Consider the following 20779-nt stretch of genomic DNA (forward strand, 5'->3'; position numbering starts at 1 on the left):
TCCTATATGTGCATATATTCGTTTCTAGAAGATAGTCACCTTCAGAAGAAGATTTGGCTTTCTAATATTTAGTCATATTTAAACCATATATATTCTCTTATACTAGTATAACCGTGTTGAACATTTATTTGAAAATAATCAGTAGATAGTAAATTGTAATATTTTTAAATAAATTATTTTTTTAGAGTAACAGTTACTTGCTTGAACGAGCAAAGGCAGATTGTTTATAGCAAACAATCGGACGTTCTAAAAGTTTCCTTAACGAAAGGCGAAGAAATTCAAATCATGTCGTTCGACCGTAATACGACATATCCCATGGTTATATCAGCGAATATTTTATATACTTCGCCGGACACGCAAGATACACCAGTGGAAGAAAGGCCACAGTACCAGTCTTAACCATACTAGTAAAACAGTCGAAAATATTCATTTACATGGAAGCGACGTTTCTAGACATGTATTTCAGTATTTTAAAGAATACTGAAAGTAGTTTATTAGAAACATGAAACTATGTATGTGCACGATATGAAGAAATAGTGGACAAAGTACAGTATTACAAATTATACTTGTGTTACAACTATACAAAGTATATATATATATATATATATATATATATATATATATATATATATATAAATATATATATATATATATATATAATGTTAAGTTTCGCAGAACTCAAAACCTAAGTCTAGGCCGTGTTAACTATGGATCATTATCTTCAACAGCTATTATTATATTTTTAGGATATGTTGACTGATTTTTTGCATTTTTATGTTTAATTGTTTTTGTACAATTATTCCAATATCAATAAGACAAAATATTGATACACATTTGATTTAATTATTCAATATAACAGTCCATTAGTTAACTGTATACACTATTTATGGAATTGGCGGTTACTTGATGGATATTCATGTTCAATAACAAAACAGAACATAAATACAACACTATTTTTTTAATTTCCACAAAATATCATTTTCGAAATAAAAAAAGAGTTTTGTCTTTTTATGTTTGGTTTTGTAAATAATTAATAAACTTTGTAAAACTTGACATAAGAGTACCATAGAGGGTCATATGTATGCGTATTTATTTTAGTTATAAGATCTATACATATAAACCATTTTCAGATATTTATTATTTGTTTTTTGTTGCATTTCACATATTTGGATTATTTAATCTGCATAAATCGACTTTCTACATGATTATCATCCTAAATCGTAAATGGTACATCCTCGATATGTTTTTACCTTATCAATGTTGGTATTTTCTTCCAGTTATATTTTTAGGCGTTCTGATTCATAATTGAGCCAGAAGAATAATACCAGAAATGGGCTATACACTTGAAAACCAATGTATCATGGGTTATATCTATTTATAATAAGAATGATATGATTGATCATAGTCCATCTATACAAATCGCCAATAGGTTCCTATTAGAATGTAAGGAACAAAAAGTAAATATCAAGTCATTAATTTATATGTATCGGTAGCATATTGTGTAAAATCTTATATTTTTTGAGCTGCTTGATAATATTTCTTTACTGATGTTTATGTTTAGTCACTCCTATAATTCATACAACACTTTTCACACGTTTGCATATATACTTTTCGATAGCGATTTATGATATAATTTTAAAGCCTTGTGTGGGTACAGAGTTGGGATAAAATGGAACCAAGTAACCAATGTGAAACGAAAGATACGATATTCATGAAACTTTGCATGCTCTATTTCCGATTTCACCGGAATTTCCTTCAATTTAGTTCATTTAAATGGGAAACCCCGTATATTTTTGCAGATTTTAAAAGAACTTGTTATTCCTAATTCATTCATGCCACGTTTGGTAGAAAAAATTGTTAAAAAGTAGAAATAAATCTCTTTAAGTTAAAGAGTTAAATAGTTAAAGAATAGGTAAATGTATGTACTAAGACCAATAAAAATAATAATTTTTAAAAATCACTTCAAAATGCTCGCCATTCACCTCCTGAAAATGTGCAATTCTATTATTAAATTATTGAGTCATTCTTTCCAATACTTCTCCACGTGTTGGTTCACATTCATCAATAATTATTTGTCTCAAATCCTTCAAGCATGTTGGTCGCCTAATGTAAACACGCGATTTCAGATAACCCCAAAGAAAAAATATAATGGGTTGAGGTCCGGAGAACGAGCAGGCCACTCTATTAATCCTCTACGTCCAATTAATCGATTTGGAAAATTCGCATTCAAAAAAATAGGGTGCGCTTTCCCATCGATAAATACAGGATAGTAGGGAAGCGCTCCATCTTATTGAAACCAAAAATTTTGTGGTAATTAGCCATGCCATTGAAGTGCAGGAATAATTTGGTTATTTAGTAAATTTAAATACTTGTCGCCAATCAAGTTTCCGTCTATGAAAAATGGGCCTATAAGCCTATTGTTGACAATTCCCATCCAAACATTCAACTTTTTGGATGTTGGGTATGTGCTTTATGAATCCAATGAAGATTTGTATTTGAATGACGGTAAACTGTTTCATTTAAACAAAAAGTTGCCTCATCGGAAAACACTAGATTGGCTGGCAAAATTATCGTCGTCATTACAAATGTCCATCAGGCGCTTGCAAAACTCTAATCATCGGTCAATGATCGTCTGACAATTCTTAGACCAATTGTATCTTATACGCACGATACTTGCCAATTTTCAATATTTTCCTTACAGAACGTCGACTTATACCATGGTTTTAGTGCAAAATTTGTTGTAGAGGTTTGACGTAATTCCTATAAATCAATTGCAATTATTTATCTAATAAGGTATTGGCAAATTTTTGATCCCAGTTGCATTAAAACGGGGCAATGTTCTAGTAACCGTTAAACGTGATACGGGATTTCTTTCATGATGCAAATCATTTAAAATATTACACACTTCTTCATAAATTCTAACACGATCACCATAACCGATCATCTTTAATATTTCAATACGATCTTTTTTACTTAACTGAACCATTTTTAATTTACAACTTATTTCTATGAATTGGTTTGGAAATTGCTACCTACTAGATAGTACTCGTTTATTTCTTATTACATAGTTTTAATATAAAGAAAAACATTAAACACAGATTTCACCAAATTATCATTAGTCATGAAATTTTGACTCCGAATTCAACCACACAGAACTGGCAATATTGTCTAATAAGGGATTTGTCGGAAATTTGTCAGAACTATCAATAATGTCTAATAATGGATTTGTCGGAAATTTGTGGAGCCATGCCAAGAGTTCTTCTTCCTGACCTCTTTTTCGACGTTTTCTAATGATCCCAGTCGTTTCATTGCCATGGCGTTTGTTTTCTCCACTAAAACATGCAGGAGATCTGCACGGTTCTGAGTCAGAAACGTTATCCAGCCTTGGCTCTCTTGGCCTGTCTCCACCATTGGGACTTGTCTAAGTTCGCTATTTATTTCGTTTTGTATAGTTCCAATTTTATCAGGATCTCGCCAACTCTGCCCTCCGATTTCAAGATGTAATATTATTCTAGGTGGTTGACACAAATACTTTGTGAGATTCTAGTAGTATTTGTGCACGAAAATGAATTGTTTATGAAATCTTCGCACGTGTCATTTGTAAGGCAACTTCAAGAGAATCTTGAACATCTACAATAATGCATACGTAGCCACAATCGTGCAGACGTGGGCATTTTTTAAGATATTCTGTTGTTCTTTCGAGATTAATGTTTGGAATAACGTCGTGTATAAGTCTGCTTCCCTTAATAGCACTTCGAATTGATGGAAGGTAGTCATCGATCTCTGGACAGGTAGTAGTGGTGTCCAAATTGTACTCCTATTCTTTCACAATTTCATTAATGTTAGAAACTGTCTCTTTAAGTGTATATTCTCCAACTGAATGGTCTCCTGTATTGCTTTCGGAAAGATTAATTCGAATTGTGTCAAAAGAAATCCCTGTGGTGGTCAAATTAATTCCAGCAAAATTAGTAGTGAGTCCTGATTCAGAACATGCTCTGCTGGAGGCGGAGGTAGACTGGCCATAGTACTTATGATAATTTAGATAGTTGAAATCTTTAAAAATTTATAAAAAAAATTAAGAATTAGAAATAGAATAACCATTCATAGTTACAGATGAAGGAGGAATATCAAGTCGATTTCTGTTAGAGGTGGATGATTACGTATAGGAGTTGTTGATCGTCATCGTGATGGAAAATAACGTCTTTGTAGTCTAATAGGAATTGAAGTAGATGGTTGAAATTGTTTAAATACTAAATCAATAATTTGTCGATTAGGGTCTAGTTTACAATATGGTGTTACAAGTGTCCATCGATTTAAATGCTTCAATGAACACTCACAGTAATTCATACAGTCTAAACGACATAAATGGCAATGAATATGTCTTTCATCGTGAAAATGTACTAAATCTACGTAAACAATAAATACGCCGAAACAAAAACGATATAAAACGTCTTTTTCGGTACAACACTGTTTACAGACCACTAGATCCCGATTGACTTCTAAGCATGATCATGACTAGAGGCACAGAGGCAGAGGTCGATCGCTTGCCCCCCTCCCCCTTACCTTGTCGTGAAGAGACACGAATTTACATTTTTATTCTCATTAGACCAATAAACAAATTAATAGGCTTACAAGTTGTCAGGATGTGAACTGCATTAAATTGATTTGTTTACATTATTATTCTCATTAGACTTAGTAAATCAATTTACCTATCCTTTAACTCTAAAGTGATTTATTTTTTGATATGTATGAATTAGTAATAACAAGTTCTTTTAAAAACTGCAAAAATATACAAGGTGTCCCATTTAAATTAAATAAGTTGAGGGTATTTCCGGTTAAATAGCAAATAGTTTAGTAACAAAAAATATGGTATCAGATGCTTTATGTTTCATTGTACTGGTATGCAAAGTTTCATGAATATCGTCTTGTTTGTTTCCAAAATATTTATTTATTTCCATAATTTATCCCAACCCTGTATGTCGCAGGTAATAGTAAAACTCTTTAAAACCCTAACGCAAATGATGCAGAACAAAATTTGATCAATTATATTTCGGCAGTACCCAATAAGATGCATTTGATTGTAATAGATGATAATACATGTTTCTTTTTATTTCAATGCTATCCGTAGAATTACTCGCCATACTCCTTAAATTCATTTGGGTCAATTGACATCGTGTTAACCATATCTGTTTATCGAAATTTTTAGTGACAGTTCGCCATAACTTTGCCTTATTAGCAACAATTTCATTCCATCAATTACAAATATTTAGTACCATTTCTGAATTTTTCTAGTACGCCTCTCCTGTTGGTACTTTGCCTGACTTTCACAACAATACACAGTTGCGGAGTATATGTATTGTTGTTATTAAAGTCGATCCGCCGGATCTTTGCACATCGTCATCATTCTTATTACAGGAAATAAATCAAAACATGTGAGTCAAACGTATGTCGGCTATAAGAATTATTATAAAAATTAGAAAATGGCTAATATTACAATTGACGTTTTTATACTTCTCTTTTATTTCATTTATTGCATTTAGAAAACTGGATACGTATACATTTATGAACGTGATTTTTCAATTTTTGGAAACCTATAGGTTGTCCAATAACATCTACAGTAAATAAATATTTAAACCATAGTAATAAGAAATTAAAGTATTTTTATTGAATATAAGCAAATATATGGTACTGACATATCGTCAGATGTCAGATGATGTTCCTGTTGCTGGTAAATATCGGTTTAGATTTAAGAAGGTTACGAAAAAGAATAGTAACAAAAATGTGATATGAGAAGACTAAAATGTGAGTAAACAAAAGAGACGTTTTTAAAGATTAGATAAGAACATCTAATAGAAAAAAGAGAAAAAGAACAGTCAGATGAATGACAAGATACTGCAACTCATGAAAAAAAATCAAAGAACAACACAAGAATGTACAACAATATTCACAGACAAATAAGAACACAAATACGAAAGGCCCAAGAAAATTGGTTAAAATCACAGTGTGAAGAAATATATTTATTGAAAGAAAAACACGATACGTTTAAAATGCATAAACAAGCAGCTGGTCTTTAGAAATTAAATACAGCTAACAAACTGCGAGATCAACAGAGAAACATCATCACAGATAAAAATCAAGAAATTTGCATATGGACCAAGTTTATCAAAGAACTCTGATGATAGTAGATCCCAACAACCTCCATCCCACATATGTAATGACCACTTACAAATCACATCAAATGAAGTGGAAAAGGCAATATTACAACCAAAAGATGGCAAAGCTCCTGGACCTGACAATGCACATGCTGATCATAAAACTATTTAACACCAACGGTACTCAACTCCTAATAAAAATATTTAATGAACCAAGAACATGGCTGAAGTCACGCCGACGTTTATTGCTGTACCAAAGAAAACAAAATCCGTATCCTGCAGTGATTTGCCGACCATCAGCTTAATGAACCATCTTTTAAAGTTATTTCTAAAAATCATACATCAAAGAATATATAGACTGTGCGAAGAAAAATTCAGCCGTAGTACAAAGTTTAGTTTTCGGAATGCAGTGGGTACGAGAGAGGCTCTCTTTAGCATAAAAAGGCTATTTCAACGATGTAGAGATGTGAACTGCAATACATATGCATGCTTCATTGATTACCATAAAGCATTCAGGTTAATGAACAGAAAGAGTAAAAATTGGGACCATTCCTTAGAAATTAAATGTAGGATAGAGAAAGCCAAATCTACATTTCAAAAATGGCTAAGCTATTCAAATGTCATGATTTATTCACACCCATAAAAATCAGGTTACTACCATGTTATATCTTTCGTATACTATTGTACGGAGTTGAGTCGTGGACTTTCACAGACACTACCTGCAGGAACATTGAGGCTTTCGAAATGTGGCTTTATCGTCGAATCCTGAAGATATCTTATACCGGTCACGTTACTAATCAGGACGTTTTATTAAGAATGGAAAAAGAATATCAGCTGATAACCACAATAAAAACAGCCAAAATAGAATACCTTGGTCACATCATTAGCAACAACGAAATATATGAATTGCTGCAACTAATTTTACAGGAAAAAGTAGATGGAAAACGAGGCTCAGGAAGGCGAAGGATTTCCTGGCTGAAGAATCTATGTATGTGGTTCAACACAACAAATATTTTCAGACCAGCAGTGTGCAAAGTACAAATTGTCATGATAGTCGCCAATATCCGAAACGGGTAGACACTACAAGAAGATCTAAAAAACTGAATATAAATCTACTCCAGTGCTCCATCATCTTGATAATTTTGTTTATTCAGTGTTAAATATGGTTTTCAGACTTAAGTAATCACTTTGTTTTAAAAAATGGTCATACAAAAATTAACACAACGAATTTCAAATAAAGAAATCTATGCATAATAAATTAAAAAATAGAAAACTTGAGCTGGGTAAAAAAGAATTTATTATAACAATAATATAATTTAAATATTTATTGAAGCCTCATACACTATACAGCCATGTAGCCAATCATAAATTTAAGAATTCTTCACTGTCAGAATCTGAGCCACTCATATTACCAGTGTCTATTATGATTGGTTTAATGTTAGTGTCAACCATATTTTTTTCTCGGATATACCACTTTGTAATAATTTCATGAGTATGTTTCACACATTTTTCCCAAATTTCTGTGTTACATTGGTTTAGTGCCTCTTTCCACATATTTATAACAGCATTATCAGAATGTCCATCTCTACCAAGATTCTTATTGTAATATGACTTGCAGTTTGCCCAAATTAATTCAACAGCGTTGAATTCACAGTGATAAGGAGGTAGTCTCAACACTTCATGGCCGTGTTCTTTTAGTAGTTCATGCTAACAGATGTTTTGCCAATAAATGCAACTTCTTTATCCCTTAATTCATTACTTATACTTTGCAGAGTAACATGTTTCTCTAAAAAAAAAAAAGAACAGATAAGTACAGAATAAACCACACTGTTATAACTAGTTCAATGAAAAAGAAGTAATACTTTGATTTTATAAAACTATAAATTATTTCAAATTAAAAAACTCACAAGAAAATTGACTTAATATCCATTAATGTATTCAGCAGAAATTTTCTTAAACTACTCTCAACAATCTTTTTTACAACATACATTTATATAAAGTATTGATTAAAAAGTACCTTCTGGTTATCATGGTACATGATACCATTATCTTATGGTATATCAAATTCAGATTGAAGAAATTTTTAACTACTTACTTTGTTGGTACATGTCGTATACTGTATTACGCACTGCCATTTTTGATCCCTCAGACAGATCAGTTGTTTTGTTTTTCGGATGAGGTCTACTTTTGCCTGGCTTTGAAACAATGTGATTATTTTCTTTCCTTTTAATAATTGTACATACTGTTCGTCGTTATATTTTTAATGCAGCAGCTACTCTCTTAAATAAAGAATTGTTTAATGATTTTCATAAACGAACATACATTTCAATATGTTACCTGTTGAACAGACGAAAATGGCTCCAAAGGCCCTCCATTTACTTTTTCTAATTCGAAATACTCCAACACATTCAACACAAGTTGCTAAGCTTGAGAAGTTAAAGGCTTGCCAGGCATACTCTAAAAATAAAAACCTTTAAAAATATTTCATATTGTCCGTTGACGTAGTTTTAGCTATATTTAAATAATTAATGTCAATTTAGAGGTTAAAAAAATTTATTATTCGTTATTAGCTAATACATGAATTCTTACCTTAATAAATTGAACACGAAGGTAAGGGTTAGTCGTTATAACAACTGTTTGTTAAAAATATGTATATTTAAAGTATGAAAAAGGATTGATTATTTAAATCAAACGAAAATAATTTATAAAAATATTACACTCTGTCAAAACAAAATTTCCAATTGTCATGTCAATTGTAAGTAGACGAATCAATCAGCGATCATTGTTCTATGGCTGTCTTTGTTCAATGCATGGTGTTGTGTATGGACAGGCGGTTTAAGTTAATAGTTTTAGTTTCTGTGAGTAGGAAAGAGACGTAACATAAAAAATAATTCGTGAATAATGTCATACTTGTGCAAAGATCCGGCGGACCGACTGTATAAAACTTTACTAAATATGTCTATATATACATTTCATGTGATTTAAAAATAGGTATTGTCGAATTTTCTGTCTTTTTTTGGTAATTGGGGTGTTTGCTGCAAGACGGACACAGCTTCCTTTTTTTCAATTTTTCAGTTAAAAGAAATGTTTTATGAATTAGAATTTAGAAGAAAGTTTAATAAATCTTTAAAATAAAACTATGCTGCTAACGTAAGCCCCTTAATATCGGTAAAATATATATAAAATATCACAAAACGTTAGTCATTTCAATTTAAAAATCGCAAAATTCATTAAAATCATTGGGGTATTGGATATTGTAGAATAGCATATCTATTTTATAGTTCTTTTATGCGTCTGGGAAATTATGGGGATCATGTTCTGCAGGATTGAAGAGTTTCATATATTGTAGCAGCCCTAAATAAATACTCTTACTGAAAAACATGGATCCTAGATCCAAAGTATTCTCTACGTACTTATTTAGTTAAGTTTTTTAATCGAAAGTTTTTGAAAAAGTTTAAATTTTGTAAACTCAATGTTTAAAAATAAATCAGATGTGGCAGGCAGTTGGGCCAGCAACAATGTAGCTCCAGGAGCTATCTTATTTTCCTACCAATCAAGGTTCACTCTGAACCAAACCAAAGAATTAAGCTATATCCATTTAATCAAAAACTTATAAATGCTAAAAAGTGGAACTGTGTCATTTTTGCTGCAAGTCTTTCAATTGTACTTGATAAATTATATTTTATACAGCAAACTACCTTGGGTCTTTAAGACGTTAATGTTACACATGTTTAATCAGACAGAAAATGTTGATCAACAAAGACTTTTTTCGAGAACTACTACAGAGTTTGTTTTGTTTCATTTTATAAAAATTTTTGTTTAGGAACTATTGATTGGACAGCCTGAAAGTAACACTTTTGTATTCCATAAAAATTGTGATTACAGTATTTATTCTTCCTGGTTCATTGTATATAACCCAAAGATGCAATGAAAATGTTTGAAAACGATTCAAATGTATACTTATGTACAGCATGAAAATAATTATTTAAATATGTGCTTATATATTTACCTAATGAAAATAAACCAAATCAATATTTTTTCTGTTCATGGCTTTTTCTTATAAGCGATTCCAAAAATATATTCATTAAATCTGTGTTCTGGAAAATTTAAATAAGCAACATTAATTAAAATTTTTCGAACTTTGTCTCCTTTGTTAAATTGACAGGTTTAAGAGCTTTAGTTTACTGTACAGTCATAAGTACGCTGTATAATTCAATGATATGCTGAATTAGTTGTTGAAAATATTTTTAAATGAACTTACTGAAAATATATTAGAAGTTTATATGTAAATTAATGTTATTAGAGACTTCAGTAATATTCAGTGAAAATACTACTCAGTTAAGATGGAATTAAATCGTTTAAAAATCTTAATGATAATGAATTTGATGAATCTTTTCAATAACTGGTTTAGTAATCATTTTCAAATGATACCGTTAGAATTATACTGCTCGTATAAAATTAACCCATCAATAAAACTTTATGTTTTTAATTTTAAATTTGCTTTAATTTAAAAGTTTTACCGCCTACTTAATGCTATTTTAATGAATTTATTTTTTTGATTAGAATTAAACTTTCAATAAAACACATAAAAATAACAAAATGATACAATAAATTCGAATGTAAAGAATTGGGTTAATTCCAGGTTTTGTGAAAAATATTTCCCCATTCGTAGGAATCAATAGGAATGTGTATGTGACTGACCGTTTTGTTGCATCTCATAATTACTCTGTAGGTTCATATATAATATGTAACTTTTAATAAATATGTCTGTGATCAATGGACCTTACAATTTTCACGACGTGTATTCTCTTGAGGTCTCTTAAGTATGTATGCATATGTATATATAATAAATATACATTACGGGTAGATAGGGGACAGCGATTTGATCCTAAATCACTTTATTTAATGGATATCTATGGATATATATTTTTTGTATTTACTACACACATTTTTTATCTAGTATACTATCGAGTAGCTTATAAATTAAAGTTGAAATCCAGGTACGGGCTTAATTTTATTTAATGAAGAAACAACACCCTGTATATTACAATTTCGGAAATAGGTTTGCATGTTTGAAATGAGCAAAAGCAACTGTTACATAAGAAGCTTTTACTATTAATTACTATTAATTAACTATTAATTGGACTTAAAATTAAATGTTTTGACAATAAGTTGATATATAATTAAAAAAATATTTTATTTGTCAAATAATACTTTTTCAGTTTTAATCAGTAAAATCATTTACCTGATTCTATACCCTTCATTTTTCGATCACAATCTTAATGCAAAATGAATAGACAGATGCGCGCGTGTTTGTTGGTGTGTGCGTATGCAGTTGCCACAGAAAGTTGGATATAGAACCTTTATTATAATAAGAATACTGAGTCGTAGGGAGAGTATTCCATTTTAAATGTCTACTTCTATTTCTTTAATGAAATGTATTAACAGTTGAAAGTGTTCCAATTGGCGATTAACAAAATGTGAGAGATTTATTGGACATAAGTATTTCATTTCAATGCGTGTACGAGTTAAATCGCTTCGTAAGAGTTTTGATCACAACTGCAGAGTGAGGACTGTACTATGCTTAGCAAGATGTGATGGAAATCGCCCATTTTGAAGTCGGAAAACACTTGACAAAAATTTTGAGGTGGCACAACTGAAGATGTATTGGGGTGGAGGTGGTAAAGTCGAACGTATCTAGAAATATGTCGTTTGTGGTTTTTCCACTGTATTGATAGACGCATATTTTGACAGATGATAATTTTAATTATTAAGTTACAATCACTATTTAACTGAATGTAATGAAATTATGATAGTATTTGATAAATGTATTAAATTAACTTAATTCCTCACATAATTTCGCAATCTCTTGTCTTGTACAGTATTGGCCAAAATAAACAGTGCCGGAATTGAACATTGTTTTCTAATTTATATAATTTACATGTTCAAAGTGTGTACTATTACGGCCGTAAACAGGTTTTATAACGATTTTGCAGATTATCTAACATATTTATAAATAGTGGTTGCTGCAGTTGTTGAAAACAGGTTATTACCTTTTGTTGTAGTTTTCCAATATCTACTAGCGGAACTTCTGACTTAAATACTGACTCCTTCAGCATGCCCCAAATGTATGCATCAGGTGTTGTCAAATCAGGTGAGTGAGCTGGGAACTCGAGGTCTGTTCCACGAGAAATTTTTCTGTTTTCAAAATGTTCGTGAAGTAAGGCTAGGGAGTGTATAGCTGCTGTATGGCTCGTTTGCGTCATCCTGTTGAAATCATTATATGTGCATCTGCAGATTTTGTGTGCGACAAAAATTTGGTCAATCGATAACAAAAGGTGTAATAATTTTCTCTCAACTCTTGGTTAACAGTAACTTGATCATCTTCAACAAAATAAGGATCAATAATCTCATGTACAGACTCAACACACAAAATGGCAAATCGTTCACTGTGGATTGGTTTCTCCACAATGACATCTGGGCGTTTAAATCCAAGACATCGAGTTGTTTGTCTATTGATATACCCGTTAAGGTGAATGTGACTTTCGTCTGAAAATCATGCATTTCTTTAAGAAATCGAGATCGCCCTACACTAGACTCAAAATTCGTCCACAATAAACTTTTCTTGAACATTTGTTTGCGACGTTTAGTCTTTGTACAATTTGAATATTGTAAGAGCAAGAGATTTGAACAGTCGGCGGTAGGCAAGAGATTTGTGTGGCTGTGTCACTGGTATTCACTTTATACGCAGTAGGTCGAAGGCTTCGTTTCGGAGATGGTAAGATCTAATCTTTAACGCGTCCTTGATTATTATTGGTAATAACTCTTTTTATACGACGGGAAAAGCTCTTGCGCTGACACAATCCACTACCAATGTCACGACATTTTTCAGCGATTGCTAACATTACACTTTTACTGGGGACCGCCTTGTTAAACACTCACGTGCATCTCTAAACTGCTTTTAGCCAAACTGGTAAAATATTTTGCAGAAATTCCAAATAAACATCGCCAACTAGTACATTTGGTAAGAAATGTGATTCAACTACTTAATCGATTGTTAATAAAATCTACCAATTTTATAGCAAACCTATTTTCTCGGTCACAAGCATGAAATTTTTTTAAATTATTAACACCATCTCTGATAACTGAGCCATATCTCTAAAAAAACATATATATATAATATACTAATATTTTGTTGTAACCTCTAGGTTTTGGACTATATGTAGAATATTTTGTTCCAAACCTATATGTCTACTTATGTTCATTTTATTCTACTCTTGGAAATTTAATTGTTCGTTAAGGACCATAAAAAAGTTTCATTTGTAAAAAGTTCATTAAGGAAATTGTAGTCTTTTTTTTAAAAGAGAATAAAAAATAAAGCTGTTAATCATTGGATAAAGAGATTGGTTTAAGACGTGAAAAATATATAGAATATCATAGTTTCCTTATGCACACAAGCAATTTGTAAGTTAGTCATTGGAATTATATTTTTTTTTCAAGTACGGACCTGTCAATTGATTTTACGTTAACCTTTTGAAACACAAATTAGGTTAGAGAATAAAAGAAGGCTGATATTTTATGTTTCATGCTGTACCAACTTATTATCAAAACATTTAGTAATAATTGAAATCAATATTAACAAAATTTTAACGTATGAAATACATTGTATTTTTTGTGAATCAATTTTTAAAATTTTTTGAGTTCATTTCAACTTTTATTTATGCGATATTCTGTATGTAAAACACTAGGCTAATAATGTATGTAGTGAATATGAAAAAATATACAATGTGGTTTATAAGTTGTGAACAATTAAAGAAACGTGCACAACGGATTAACAATCCTGTATCTGACTGATACGTAATCATATACCCATTAAATATATGTGATTTATAACTATAGTACTACCATATTTCTAAGAGACTTGATCTAGATTCGGATCCCATACTATACTTTTTAACGTTTGAAAATTTTAATCATGAAACATTTTATATAGGGTGATTCATTTAGAAATAAATATACGTAAGGGTAGATAGGTAACCCGAGGTATAGTACTATCATATTTCTAAGAGACTCATTAATATTCAGCTCAGCGGGGTGCTGAGAATTCAGTATAGCATTCAGTACAAAGCTGAGAAGTATGTTCTCGGCATATATACTTTTGAAACTGTACGCATAGGGTCTTCGATTTTCTGCCTTTGTAATGCATTATTGACAATAATGTAACTATTTTTTCTTTTTGAACGTTTTAAAATTCTTGTAAACTTTTTCTTAGTAAAATCTAAGGCTAAAGGTATCGACGTAAATCAATTATCGAAAGTTACGCTTCTTCCAGTTCCGTATATTGGTTTAATTAATCTTTGTACGACTGAAGAGGCAACTGGATTGTCAACTTTATAGGGCCCATCTGGTTGAGTCCCAACATATTCCTCTAGATTATATGTGTGATATGACCTGGAATCAACAAGCACTAATATTTTGATTCCATAATTTCCAGGTTTATTCGGTATATATTGCCGAAATCCACATTTGCCGCGAAATGACACAAGCATTTCATCAATTGTCACAAATTCACTTAGAGCATAATTGGCTTAGCATCGCTCAACAAATTGCTCAAAAGCGAAGCGCTTGCAACAAAAATTGAAATCGATTAATTCCCATTGTAAGACGAAAAATCTCTACGCCGCGCCGGTTCCGTCCTGGGCCCACAGATCTCTCAATAGTAGGTGTTATGACCGCAAGACTCCAGCAAAATATAATAGAAGACCATTAAGTTTAATTTCTTCCATACTGGTGGCATCTCTTTCGCTACTGTAATTTGTCCGAAACTTGAGAATATATTTGTTTGTGTGTTCAACTATTTCGCTGGTGACGGAGTCTGGAAAAAACAATTGCCAAGCATCAATAATGGCTTTTGCTTCTCTGGCTTTTCCAATTACTCCAGAAGATTGAGTGTCTATGTTTCTGCTCCCGGTCTTTTTTTTTTAAACAGCTACGGAAAATTTATTCCACAACGTCTTTTTGTCCCTTCCCATATAAGAGACGAGTATTTAGATCTTGCTGAGTTTCGTTAAAATCTGGTAGCTCTTCTCCTTCTGATTGCCATGAATATGTCGTGATCATTGTACTCCAAAATGTCATCTTGGTCTTCAGGAGGTCCACCTATCTCATCGTCGCTCTTAATTTCAGCCCATATGGCTAAAATACGCTTTATTTCTTTCTCGTAAGAACACATAACCTGCAAATAAAAAAATACTATTACAAATCACCGCACATACGACTACGACTATATTTTCCACTAAAATACTAGACTTAAGAAATATTATAAAAAGAACCACACAGGGTTCACTTAAGCACCGACTACAAAAATGTTAAACTGTATCTCTCAAAGGTTAAATAAAAACTTAAATAATATAACGCCAGTCGGTAAGGGCAAAACCGTTAGTACCACTACCACTAGACAAGGGTGTCGGCCGATATGCGCTCGACCGTTTTGCGCCCTTACCTGAAATCGGCCGGTTTGCGCTCTAACACTTTCTTAACGGAGATGTATAGCTAATTATTTTCTTATATCGACCGTTTTGCGCTCTCTTGTAATCGACGTTTAATTTTATTGTACCATAACGATCAGGTAACGGTTAGGCTAGTAAAATTAGTTTTAAAAAATCATAAAACTATAAAAAAATAAAAATAAACCATCTTCCCTTCACACTTTCATTCAGGCTTAGGACTGTCATAGTTTATACATAATATAAACATTGGCGTGTTTAGAAGATGTTTTTTTTATTTTTTCATTTTTTTTCGTTTTTTTTTAATTTATTTTTATTGTTTTTTTTTTCATTTTTTTTGTTTTTTTTTCGTTTTTTTTTTCAAACTTTTTATACAGTAAAATACAAAAAATTCTTGGGAATAAAAAATTGTATATTTATTGCAGCTTCTGGATATATGCTAATGTCCTTAAACACAGCCTTAAGTCCCTTGTATCTTTGTATTTCTGTAAAGTTTTCGATATTCTTTGATCAAGATTAATATATGTTTTCTTGCGCCGCTTTCCTTCTAGATTGAAAGTAAATCGATCATAAAAGTGATCACAATATTCTGCTTCTTTAACCAGGCACTTCACTAATTGGAATACATTGGAATGTGGTCTTATTAATGTATTCAGACGATGATTCCAACCTTCTAAAACGTTATTACTGCGATGTCTTTGATCATGGCAATTCCACATTTCCTTGGTAATGTGAGTATTTTCTAACCATTGTTTGACAAAGTAGTCATAAAACTATTCCATTTTTTCATAAATAGTAGAGATTTCTTGAATGCATAACCAGCCATCATCGATATCTTCTATGGGTAGATACGCTAACACAGCACACATTCTTATGTGCAAACGTATCTCTTCGTTGTCAGTGTATTCAGAAACAAGTCCAATATTTTGAACATTTTTCCATATACATTGATTGCAATGAAAATTACAACCAGGAATTTTGGCTTCGAGAAAATAATTTTCTAAGGCACCAATCACTGCCTGTTCAAAATCCAGTTTTATAAGAGATGGTTTCCAATTTGGTAGTTTCTCTTTCATTGATGAAAATAACATATTCTCTTTGGTTTTGTTAGGAAGTAACGCAAATATCAATGGAATTGTATTTGTCTCCTCTGACGTACTACCAATATCGATATGAATTGTATATATTTGACTAAATTGCTTACTGCAGCTTTTGAATGTTCCATCCATAAATACAGTGTCCTTACTGTTAACCAAAATCTCCCTAGCTTTGTTGCTGGCAAACACCAAGATTCTGTATCCCGAGGGAGTGGTCTTGCCGATAAATAAAAATTTCGTTTTGTCGCTCATTGTAATAATTTCTTCTGGAAATACTATTTCGGATGCTGCCGCTGGATCTGTGAGCAGCTCACGCGCACGTTTTCTACAATCGTTTAAACCACTTGTCACTGAAGAGAATTTTGGGATGTCTGTCACGAAATCCAGTCCTTGACTATATAATCTTTGAAATTCATCTTGATATATTTTTGACATCGTCAAATAACTATTGTCTTCCTTAGCTCTTTTTCGAGCATTGAAGACACACTGCTTCACTTCTGCCGCTGCAACACTCGGCTTACACAGATGTTCGGCTTCCTTAATTATTGTGTTATTATCCATAATTATGTGGCCTCGACATTTTTTAGTTTTCTCTTTCAAACGACTCCAAAAAACCGAACCATCTTTATTTGTTTTTTTCATACGAAAACTTTACCCTTTATACAATGCACATGGTTTTCCCTTCGAAGTTTAATAATTTGCACATCCATTATTAACTGTTGTTCGACAGTATTAGAAAAATTTAATAATTTTGTTAGTTGTGATTTGACATTTTTTTTTCAAATCTAAACGAAAAAGATGTTTCTGTTTATTTGACATGTTAGTTTGTTCATTGCAGGTTCACCAGACTATTATTGTAGGATGAAATTAAAATTATATTGCAAGAGAGCGCAAATCGGCCGATTAAGGAAACTATAGTAGTTAGATATTTCTATTATGAAAATTGCAAAACGCAAACCGGTCGATTTCAGGTAAGGGCGCAAAACGGTCGAGCGCAAACCGGCCGTATTCCTATACAAGCGGCGTCATTTTAAAATTTATCACGGCTCGGTCCTTTCGACCGACACGCGTGTAGTCCCGGTTTAAAGATAGCTATTTTATTAACATATCTTGATAGGCAATACACGCAAGACATATTTGTCGTATTTTTCTATGTATGAAATTTAATAAAAAAAATGTTTCATTCAGTTAATAGATGGGTGAAGTTCGATCTAGATTCGGATCTTAGACTAGTACTTAATAAAAATTGATGGGCTAATTTTTACTAAATATATTTCAAGTGTTAAGAATTTACGTTTATAAATAACATATAAATTGTAACAAGTCTTAACACAGGTTATTATGAGTTATTCAGAAGATTTATAACCGATATCACAAGTGTTCGTTAATTCCACACTTAAAAAAGTTAAAAGCTATTGGAATATTTTTAATTGATCGACGAATTATCCCAATTAGCTGTCCTACAATTATTTTAATTTGTAATCAAGTGTAACTTAATACATTAAAATATAGTGGCGGTTAAATTTAATGGTCTATTAGTAGAGTGTAAAATTAACACATTTATGAAACCGGCGCGGCGGTACTAAAAATCATTTTAATACGAATTTAGACCTATGTATTTTATTATTGTATATTTTTGAGACATCATTTTTTATGTTCTATTTAAATGTTATTTTTCTCGAATGTATCTAGTTTATAAGTTCTAATTGTTGATAAAAAGAATGTATTTTTATAATTTGTATCAATATATATTATATGTTTGTGAGAAATATATTTAAAATATATTATTTGTGATGGTTTTTTACACATTTTTGGGTATATTAATTTTGAATATGTACAGTAGGTATTTTTGTGCCATTTTTATTTTGGTTGCCATGAATCTAGACATACCATGAGCTCCTACTGCAAATACTGTAAAAAACAACCTTTTAATAATAAAAGCAAATTAACATGAAAAATTGTACACCATGTATAACCTTTGTCGTTTTCAAGTTTTTTCTTAAAAGGAAGACTAACTTATTTCAGTAACGTGCAGTTGCATCTGAAAAGGATTAAAAATTTAGTTATAAAACGGCTAAACTTTTACTTCTAGTGGCAGCTATATTCTTCTGTCATCCTTGACAAATACTGTTATGACAGATCCAGAAAAACTGGGATTTTGATATAGTTCCTTAATTGTAATTGATTTGAAAGTCTTTGAAATTTCTACAGATATATTACACTCATCGTAAAAATCAAATTGTTAATTCCTATTGAACTAATAACTTGTACGTGGTTACTATTGCACATTACAAATAAATTTATCGCATAAAAATTATTCAAATTAATACAAATCAACACCAAATACATGAAACACCCCCAGTCAAATATCTTTATTATATCAAAGGTTATTCAACGCAGAATATATCGAGGGGGTCGAGGTGCAATTGATCATGGTGGATGTCAATCAAAGTTATATTAAGTAGTTTAATTTTAGGCGAACCTTCACAAAATTCCTATTAGGAATATTGAAAACAAAAAGACTATTCTTAAAAAAATTAATATATCAAAATTCACTTTACATAAGTAAATAATTTTTTTTCCAGAATACAGTTGATCATATTTGCTTTTTGTCAACATCATTTTTGAGTGGATATATAACTCCAATTTCACCCTCTATCATTTTATGACTTGGAAGAACTGATATAATTGCAGCGTTGTCACTATTAAATCTTCACTGTATTAAATTTGTTTCGTGGGGTATTTTTTCGACTTCCTCTTAGTACCCTAACAAACAAATATGGCCCTTTGGTCAAGTTTCTTCATTTTTTGTAATTATCTTTTTATTTCTTCTAGAAGTTGCAACAGTGAACCAATGTTGTTTTAGATAGTTCACTAAAACACAATGAAGAGAATTTGCATCCATGTTGTCGTTTTCCAACATTTTTGTAAAACTCGTTTATGATCTAAATAGATAATTTCAGTTGATCTAAAAGAAGATATTAAATCTTGCTTAATAGCATTAATACAACATTCCTTTTTTGATCCATTCCATAAAGAGTTATCACCAATAGAGAATCACAAATATGTCTGCTAGTTTCCATTTGTTAAACTTGACCTCCAGGAAATTTTAAATGCTCTAAAAAACATTCAAGTCTAAAAGTTGTGTTAGAATTAATATTTATATATAGAAATATAGATAGCAAATACCTTAAAAATACCACCAGAAAATAGCTTCAGAACCATATTAAGATATGTTAGTTCTTGAGAAGACAAAGGAAATGTTTTTCCTTACATAACCACAGCACATCTTTAGTGTTGTAAGAGGATTAATTATCTCCAAAAAACTTTGTAAAAGTCTGTAAAAAGCTGTGCATCCGTCCTCGAATGAGCAATGACCCCTAAAAAGTACACCTTTCACTGAGACATAGATTTCCCTTTTTGTTATGGTCCACTGAGCTTACATTTTACTGACTTATAAATGATGTATGAGGATAAAGCACCTGATGCTAAACCAAACATCATAATGTCTAAACAATTTTTTGCGAATTGTCGAAGTCAGTTACGTCTGGAGAGAAACCCCATTTACGACAAACACTAACGGCAGAAAGTAAGGCCCGTTGTTCAGCAACAGTAGGATTTTTTTGTCTATAATTTTTTTTAATATGGTGTCCATTATATTTGTCATTCAAGGTTCCAGATATCTTGAACTTTCGTTAGGAAACTGCCGTCTTCAACTATTACACCTTTAAACCAAAAGACTGAAAAAAAATTTAAGTAATAATTATAATAAATAAGTAAAAATTAATAAATAAAATTTAAAAATTTATTTTTAAAATTCGTTATTTCTGTCTGGAGATTGATTAAGCTTCCTCAATTTCTTTTTAAGATCAGCTCATATCGTTTCAATTGAGTTGAAGATATTAATATGGAAGGAGACGTAAAAGTGTATATCCTTATTGTTTTCTTGTCTATTTTTCTAACTAAAATCACATTCTATTAAAACACATCTCAGCGTATGATTTATATGGACTCTGGGTACTCT

General features: G+C 31.3%; 1 protein-coding gene and 1 long non-coding RNA gene across 4 annotated transcripts in view; one reads left to right on the forward strand and one right to left on the reverse strand.

Annotated features, from left to right (window-relative positions):
* The window catches only part of gcl (germ cell-less), a 116008-nt gene that overhangs the window by 44480 nt on the left and 50749 nt on the right, over window positions 1-20779 (forward strand). The window contains exon 7 of one of the 2 annotated variants that reach the window (XM_072526452.1): window positions 186-7356. The exons of the other annotated variant lie outside the window; for it this stretch is intronic. Coding sequence (XP_072382553.1) covers window positions 186-399 — 214 coding nt within the window. The 3' untranslated portion in view covers window positions 400-7356. Of the gene's footprint in view, window positions 1-185; window positions 7357-20779 lie in introns of those variants that run through there. 2 annotated transcript variants of the gene reach the window in all.
* LOC140437123 (uncharacterized) lies at window positions 7463-15917 on the reverse strand. 2 transcript variants are annotated; one of them, XR_011950349.1, is made up of 3 exons: window positions 8490-15917; window positions 8248-8431; window positions 7463-7938 (listed from the first exon to the last, which is right to left on the reverse strand). It is a non-coding gene; the product is annotated as an uncharacterized lncRNA (long non-coding RNA). The 2 variants fall into 2 exon arrangements; XR_011950348.1 differs by having other exon boundaries at window positions 8248-15917.

This window comes from Diabrotica undecimpunctata, chromosome 3, assembly GCF_040954645.1.
Source record: "Diabrotica undecimpunctata isolate CICGRU chromosome 3, icDiaUnde3, whole genome shotgun sequence".
NCBI classification, from domain to species: domain Eukaryota; kingdom Metazoa; phylum Arthropoda; class Insecta; order Coleoptera; family Chrysomelidae; genus Diabrotica; species Diabrotica undecimpunctata.